This window comes from Nothoprocta perdicaria, unplaced genomic scaffold (genome assembly GCF_003342845.1).
Source record: "Nothoprocta perdicaria isolate Ctin4 unplaced genomic scaffold, notPer1 scaffold_372, whole genome shotgun sequence".
NCBI classification, from domain to species: Eukaryota; Metazoa; Chordata; class Aves; order Tinamiformes; family Tinamidae; genus Nothoprocta; species Nothoprocta perdicaria.
The window spans coordinates 342,645-350,552 of record NW_020455613.1 but is presented as its reverse complement, the minus strand read 5'-3'; the positions used below and the strand labels follow the sequence as shown (position 1 = coordinate 350,552).

At 62.6% G+C, this 7,908-nt stretch overlaps 1 protein-coding gene across 1 annotated transcript; it reads right to left on the bottom strand.

Annotated features, from left to right (window-relative positions):
• Positions 1-899: 899 nt before the first annotated feature.
• Positions 900-7,659, bottom strand: KAT2A (lysine acetyltransferase 2A; the record flags this gene model as incomplete). Its single annotated transcript, XM_026044602.1, has 17 exons — positions 900-1,465; positions 1,714-1,798; positions 2,064-2,127; positions 2,449-2,485; positions 2,920-3,034; positions 3,369-3,512; positions 3,598-3,708; positions 4,042-4,168; positions 4,250-4,458; positions 4,829-4,965; positions 5,070-5,177; positions 5,332-5,438; positions 5,619-5,810; positions 6,462-6,643; positions 6,970-7,059; positions 7,278-7,423; positions 7,530-7,659. Coding segments are annotated over 17 exons (2,178 nt in total), but the record flags the coding sequence as incomplete, so codon positions are not given.
• Positions 7,660-7,908: the final 249 nt, after the last annotated feature.

The window sequence follows — 7,908 nt, the reverse complement described above, 5'->3', positions numbered from 1 at the left end:
CCCCCCGGGGCCGCCCGGCTCGCGGCCCCCCCTCAGGGAGCCCCGCTCACAGGCACAAACCGAAACCGAAGGAGCGGCGGCCGGGAACGCTCCGCCCGCCGGGCGCTGCCGCCGGCTCCGCAGCCCGTTCCCAAGCCCCGGCTCGGGCCCAGCGCCCCCAGCCCCGCCGCGGCCCCCCCACATAGCCCCCCGGAGGGGGCAGCGAGCGGCCCCGCGCAGCCCCGGCCCGAGCCCTCGGTGCATCCGGAGCTGCCGCGGCCCCTCCGAGCAGCCCCGGCCGCCCCAGCCCCACGCAGCCCGGCGGCCACCTCTGCACAAGGACGTTTATTTAAAAAAAAACAAGCCCTCGGTTGAGCAGAGCGGACGGGAGCGGCAGGACGGGGCCAGCGCAGCGGTGGAGCAGCGCCCAGCGGCACCAGCACCCGCATGAAGGCAGCGGGTGCCAAGCAGGGCAGGGGGTGCTGCAGGACGCAGCCCCCGCGCCCTTCCCAGGAGGTCCAGGGGGACTGGGGTCCCCGGGAGTGGAGTAGGGGGACGGGCACCCACGGGAGCTGCAGCCCAGGGCGGGAGAGCAGCAGGGCCTGGGAGCAGGGGCCAGTGGACACCGAACACCCCGTGCAGGGGGAGCAGGAACTGGGAGGGCAGCCCAGGCGGCAGGGAGGGCAACGGCACAAGCAGGCAGGATGGGGCAGCTGCTGCCGTGCAGAGCTGAGGGTGGGACGGAGGCTTGGGGCCACGCAGGAGGCAGTAGGTGGCACGGGCAGGAACGGTCAGGGCGGGGAGCCGGAGCAGCCCCTCAGCCCCCGAGCCGAGCGCGACGCTGCCCTGGGAGCTGCCCCTCAACGGGCAGACAGCCCCTAGAAAACCAAAGCACTTCCATGCCCCAGGCCTGCGGCTGCCCTTTCTGGGCACAGAGAGCGGGCACAAGGCACATCCCCTGGGGAGAGGGGAGCAGGGGGAGACTCCCAGCCCCGCACAGAGCAGGGCCACCGGCCCCTCTGCTCTGGGCACCGGTGCAGAAACTGCTGCTCCAGCCCTGCAGCTCCCGCAGAGGCTGCGGCCACAGTCAGGATAGAGGCAGCTCCGAGCACGGGGCAGCCCCGCTAGGACCCCACGGTCCCAGGCAGCAACAAACCCTCCACCAGCCGCTGCTCAGCTGAGCAGGGCTTAGGATCCCACAGGCTCCCTTGCGGTCAAGTGCAGTCCTTCGCCTTCCAGGCTGTGCCTGGGGGAAGCAGAGACTGGGTCCTGGAGAAGTCTGGTAGGCTCCTCTACTTGTCAATGAGCCCCCCTTCCTTAAGCTTGAAGTAGAAGAACTTCTCCAGCGTGTTGGCACACTTGCAGTAGTCGCTGTCGGGCGGGTTGTACTCGCGGCAGTTGGTGATGATGCGCTGCAGGTCGGCGATGAACAGCTTCTTGGTGACGTAGTAGCGATTCTTCAGGCGCTCAGTCATGGTCTTCAGGTCTGGGGCGGTGGGGTAGGGGGAGCAGTGAGACCCTCTCATGCCTCTGTGCCCCACTCCAGCCCCCCATACCTGCCCTCGCCCTCCCACCTGCCCAGGCTCAGAGGGGGCAGCTCCCCCCACATGCTGGGACCAGACACCCACTAGGACACCCGTTGGCCCCTCTCCTTCACCCCGAGGAGCAGTCCTGGGCTCTGGCCCAGCCTTCCCACCATGTTCCCGCCTCCCAAGGTGGGGCTCAGCTGCCTACCGATGGGGAAGCGGATGATTTCGTAGTAATCTGGTGCCTCCGACTTCTTCACGGGCTCCATGAAGGGCCAGGCACTGGGGTGCGTCTGTGGAGAGGGCAGGTTACATAGTGAGAGGCAGGTGGTACCATCCCACCCTCGCAGACCATCTCCCACACGGTGGCAGGGAAGATGGGTGTCTGGGGCAGTGCAATGGGCCAGAGCTGCTCCAGGACCACCTGTCCCCGGGGAGGCCATCCCAAGGGCCGTCGGATGGGTAAACATCAGGGCAAAGGGCACGGGGTCTGTCTGGGTGCCCCTGTAGTCGAGCTTTTCTTCCACACCCCAAACCATCCCCCTTCTGCTCCCACACCTTGATCTGGGCCAGAAGGTTCTTCAGGGTGTTGTAAAGTTGGTCTGGATCCTTCAGCTCTTTTCTGCAGGAACAAAATGACAGGGCCCATCAGCCCCAAGCACTGATGGCTGCTCCGGGCCAGCAGGCAGGTCTGCGCTGTGGCTCGGTCCCCTCGCTCCCTTCATGGTCCCTACTACGAGGCAAATTCTGCTCCCAGCCAAATTTGAGAGACACCAGCAGCACTCACACCCTCTAACATCCCACTGCTAATACTGGGCCACCCCTGGGGTCTCAGGCAGCCTCTAGGCACTGCCAGGAGGAAGTAGAGCAGCGGGCCAGGCCCCAGCAGCCTACCTGACTGTAAGCAACACTCGTTTTCATTCCCACAGAGACCAGCACTTACCCCTTCTCCTTTCCCAGAGGCTTCCATCCCGTTTCCCCTGGAAGACAAGAGTCAACATCACCATAGAGCTGCGCCCCCAAGCACCCAGCTGAGGGATGAGTGGAGGCCCCGGCCTCTCCCCAGCCACCCTCCACCTTCCCACAACAGCCCTGCCCTGACCAGCCTTGGGCTAGACCAGGTTGTCCCACATCACAAGGAGCAGCGAGTCAAGGGCACGTGTCAGGGCTCGCGATCACGCAGCCCAGAGCGTGGCAGAGAGAAGGTGAAGCAGAGCTGCAGGGCACGCGCTGGGGTGCAGAAAGCTGCAACCTGTCCTCCCAAGGAGCTGCAGCACACGGGCCTGGTGGCATCGCCGCTCCGCACGGTGACGGCGCGGCTCCCACGGCCACCGGGGCTGCCGCCAGCACTGCGCCCTAGGGCGCTGCTCTTCAGCTAGACACCCCTTCTCGGCTGCAAGAGAGCACGACTCACGAATGCCAGGGACGCTCTCGATGGGGATCTGCCGCACGCCCTCCTTGAAGCAGGTGAGGCCGGGGTAGACCTTGCGGATCTGCGCCTGCTTCCTCTCAATGAGCTTCTTGATAATCTGTGATAGGAAGGGAAGATGTTTTAGGCACTGCAGGACCTGCTCTAACACTCCCTGGAGCAAAATTATGACACGGGGCCCTGGCAGATGCAAGGCAACAGGCTGCACTATCCATTTGCCCAAGGCCAAAGGCACCCCCTGCCACTCTCAAGTGCCACCACAACAGCCTCTCCCCTGCCTGCAAGCTTGTTCCTAGGGGAGACTTCAGGAGATGCTTCCCAAGGGCTGGCATTCCTCATCACCTCAGCCTCTGCTCTCAGAGTAGCTGAGGGCAGCTCTAGCACACGGAAAAGCCAACAGGAGCCAGGGCAAGCAGAGCCTGGAGAGCAGATACCTCCTTCTGCTTCTTGATGATGTGGGAGAGCTCAGTGTAGGGGATCCGAGGGTTCAGCTCACACTCCATCAGGGTTGCCCCCTCATAGTCCTTGATGTAGCCCAGGTAGCGGCTCTTGGGGACCTTGATGTCCTTAGAAAAGCCCTAGGATGGAGAGGGCAGGTCAGGAGTGGCTTGTTAGCAGGAGCACTGGGCCTGAAGGAGGCCAGGATATGGGGGACAGACTCACCTGCTTCTTGAAGTAGCCGATGGCGTACTCATCGGCATATGTCAGGAAGTACAGGATGTTGTGCTTGATGTGGTACTCCTTCAGGTGGTTCATCAGGTGTGTCCCATAGCCCTGGGGGAACCGCCGTGAGACGAGTGCCCCACACACTGGGGTCCCAGGTAGCTTGGGGAGCCCAGGGGAGAATGCACTGGCCTTCTGCCCCACAGCCTCTCCTGCACCCTTCAGACAGGTTGGGGCTCCCTCCACGCACTGTCACAGGTGAGCTACCAGCTCACACTTCTCCTGTAGCTAGAGCAGGACCCCAAACACATCCCGCCACCTCCCAGCCCCTGCCAGCCCAGTTTACCCCTAACACCTCCCAGCTCCTCCTCACACCGTGACTACCACGCTCCGCTCTGAAGGGAGCTGTGCCCCCTGCACGCCGCCAGCCTCTCCCTGCTTCACCTTCACTTGCTCATTGGATGTCACAGCGCAAAAGACTATCTCCGTGAAGCCCTGCGTCGGGAACATCCGGAAGCAGATCCCCCCGATCACTCTGCCATCCTTAATCAGAGCCAGGGTCTTGTGCTTCCTGTCGGCAGCAATGCAGAGAGTGAGGAAGGGAGCTCCCCACGCCAGCCCAGCACCCGTCGCTGCCCTCCGAGCTACATACGGGTCAAAGACAAGCCGTGTGATGTACTCCTTGGGCATGCGGGGCAGCTGGTGTGAGAAGACGTTCTGCAGACCCACCAGCCACATCAGGATCTTCTTGTTAGACTTCTGCGAGAGCGAGTTGCCGATGACGTGGAACTCGATGATGCCCCGTCGCTCCTCCAGCCGGGCGGTCTCGTCCCGCGCTGCATTTGCTGACAGCAGGCTGGTCTGGGAGGGAACGGGGACGGGTTAGACTGGCCCCACAAATACCTCCCTGGGAAAAAACTCGGATGCTCACGGGTCCAGTCAGGCCAGGAAGGCATCCTTCTGGATACGAGCTCCCGGAGAGCACAGGGCATCCTGTGCTTACCTCTCTGCTCAACTAAAGCACCGCTGTGCAGAGTCCTCCTCCCTCCCAGCTCCAGTAACACACCACCCGGGTGGCAGGGCCTGGCTCTGGGCACAGGCACTCAAAGCAGCGCTGGCAGCACCTGACCCACAGGTCAGCCCTTTGAAAGGCCAGCTTGGGTCCTGGGCAACACTGCTAAGAGCTGGCTGCTTCTTCCAGGCAGGTGTGCAGTGCATTTGCAGCACGTACCTCAGGGCCCAGCATGGCCGCAGGGTCTGTGATGGTCAGCATGACCTCGTTCACCAGCTCCATGGGAATATCGCCCATGACGCGGATCCGCTTGGCGTCTTCCAGCGTGAGGCTCTCAGGCAGCTTCCGCTTCTCACCTGGGAAAGGGGAGCAGCAGGTCAAAGCCAGATGTTAGGATGGAGTCTGCTAGGACCGAAGGAAGTCTCTGCTCCCTCCAGCGCTGGGCCCAGACCAGCGTTACCTGGCAGAGGCTCTGGGGTGCTGGAATCCACGTTTGCTGACGAGCTGCTGCTGCTGAGCTTCTTGCTGAAGAGCGGAGTGGTGGGCACAGCAACAGTGCTGACCGCAGCTGGAAGAAACCAACAGCACCCGAGACTGAAGGCAGAAAACACCTCACTGAAGAACCGAGTGCATCAGTCCAGCCGCAGCCCTTCTGAGCACTCTACAGCCAGGTCATTTATCCTAGTGGCCCCCAATGCAGGGCAAGCTGCTCCCCAAGATACCTGGGCGAGACACCAGCTGGCCACCCTCCGTGGCAGGCACTGTGAAATCAGCCTCCCAGATAGGCGAGTTCTCCCCATAAATCTCCTCCTCCAGCATGGACAGGAACCTGGGCAGGAACCGGCACGTTAGCTGCTGAGCCGGGGCATGTGCAGCCCCATCGCTCGGCGAGCAACAGGGAATGCAAAGGGACACTCACAGAGAAGGGGAAAACAGCACCTGGACAAGCACTCCCAAGGGAAGAGACCCTCAGCCAAGGCGCATCTCCTTCCCACACTGGGGCACCTACTTGGGGAAGTGGGTGAGGATCAGCGTCCGCTTCTCTGGCACTAGCTTGTCCTTCTCAACCCGGAACTTCTCCAGCAGCTGCCGGCGGGTGACCGTGAAGATGGACTTGAGGAGGCTGCGCCCGAAGACGTGGGTGGTCTCGTAGCGGGGGAGGCTGTCACAGCTCTGCGGCACGTGGCAGTAGCACAACCACCTGGGAAGCAGCAGGACACACACACCCACAGATTGGCCACTTGCTAGGGACCAGTACCCACGGCTGGGACAAGTGTTGGTGCAAGGGAGCGGGTTGGAAACAGGGGTGTGGACAGCAGGAATCCAGAGGAGACTGCTTTGGAATAACAGGGGCCACGACCCATTCCCACCGTCCCAGGCGTCCGTGGGACACGGGCTGCCCAGCTTGAGGAGAAAGTGAGAGCTCGTGACTTCCAAGTCCAGACTCTCCTGCACAGGCGGCCGGCCGGCATACGCACTGCAACCATGGGGCAGTGATCCAGGAGAGCGGCCAGGGCTCAAGAGACACAAGGCACAGTATCCGTGAAGATGTGAGGCTCACGGTGCCCTGGACACACAGTGCAAGTCATGAATGCTCCAGAAGGGCAACCAGGCCCTTGGGTCTGCGGGGTTCGGACACCAATGCTGCAGGGTGAGGCCAAACAAGACAGGGACCAAAACAGAAGCCTCTTGCTTCCCACTTACCAGTCCCCAAGCCAGCGCTGCCTGGACTGTGGGGCTGGGAAGAGGCAGAGACACATGGAATCAGCAGTCAGCCCTGACCAGAGCCCAGAGCTGTGCAGACCCCGCCGCAGGAGCTGGCTGGGCTCAGACCCTCCTCCCAGGCACTCACCGCGTGTAGTTGACCTTGTAGGTAGCCACATCGTCACTCTGGGAGCGCTGCCGGAACTGGGATGGCGTCTCCAGCTTCCAGTAGTTGAGACAGAGCAGGAACATCTTGGAGAGCTCGTACATCGTCTGCCGCTCCTTGGGTGGCAGGTGGCTGAACTTGTACTGGACAAAGTTCAAGACTCCCTGGGACAGAGGAAGAGGGGATGGCACCCGACGCGCTCCCTACTAACACAGGGCTGCAGCAGAAGGCAATCCAGGGCGCTGCGGAGGCCTCGAGTGCAGCTTTGCAGCGGGATGACCAGGCATCACCAGGCCACAAAAAGATGCCCTTTATTTTCACACTATCAGTGGGACTGAAAACCACAAAACGGGATGGAGAAAGAAGCATCGGTCCCTTCAGCGCTGGCCACAAAGGGCACAAGGAAGCACGTGGCCACCACCCACACTGGAACAACACAACAGCCACAAACACAGGCCGAGCTACCAGCACAACAGAGCTCTGGCATCACCTGCTCAATGTTCGGTTTCTCAAACGGAGGACTCCCCAGGGACCCCTCAACTACAGGCTGGCTCATCTGCAGGATGCATTTCCTCAGGAGCTGCAAAGACAGCATCAGACACGGTTAGCGTTTTAATGCCAAGGTCCCAAGAAACAGTTCAGGCCCTCAGCACGAATCCCAGCACCGAGAGCCTTCAGCAGCGGGCACATTGCGCAGGACAGAGGAAGGAGGGCAAGGAGCCGGGACGGTCACCAGCACCGCTGGGGTCCGAACCACAGCACAGACCTCTGCAGCAAGCAGAGAGGGCCCAGCCGTACCTTGAACAGGTAGAAATACACCTGCTTGGTGTCTGTGTCCTCCTCCTTGTGCACGGACATGAAGAGGTTTTCAACGTCCACCACCATGCCCAGCAGCCGGTTAATCTCCTCCTCGGAGACATTCTCCAGGTGGGACACGTGGTCCGCTGCGGTGCAGAGGGAGCCACCGTGAGACCCTGGGCACGTTGCCCGCCCGGGGAGCCCCCTCCCTCCCTCTGAGCGGCGCCGGCTCCCGGCTCCGGGGCGGGTTACCTAAGGCATGTCCGCAGCTCCGGCACGGCTCGCTCAGGTTGGCCACGGGCTGCTGCAGGTCCATGCGGGGGGCGGTGGGCGGGTTGGGGTTCTTCCAGCCATTGCACTTGCAGGCATCATTGGCCTGGCATGAGAGAGGCCGTCACAGAGCAGCCGCAGGCGCCACCTCGAGACAAGGCTGTAGGACCCAGCACCCGCTGCAGGGCCCAGCACCCCTCCTCTGCACCCATGTATGGCCCAGGGCCGCCCGCCCTCACCCTCTGCCCAGCCCAAGACCTCGCTCCTGCACCCCCTGGCCAGCCCAGAACCCCCCTCCTGCTCCCCCTGCCCATGCACAGGACCCCTCTCCTGCACCTCTCACCCATGCACAGCCCAAGAC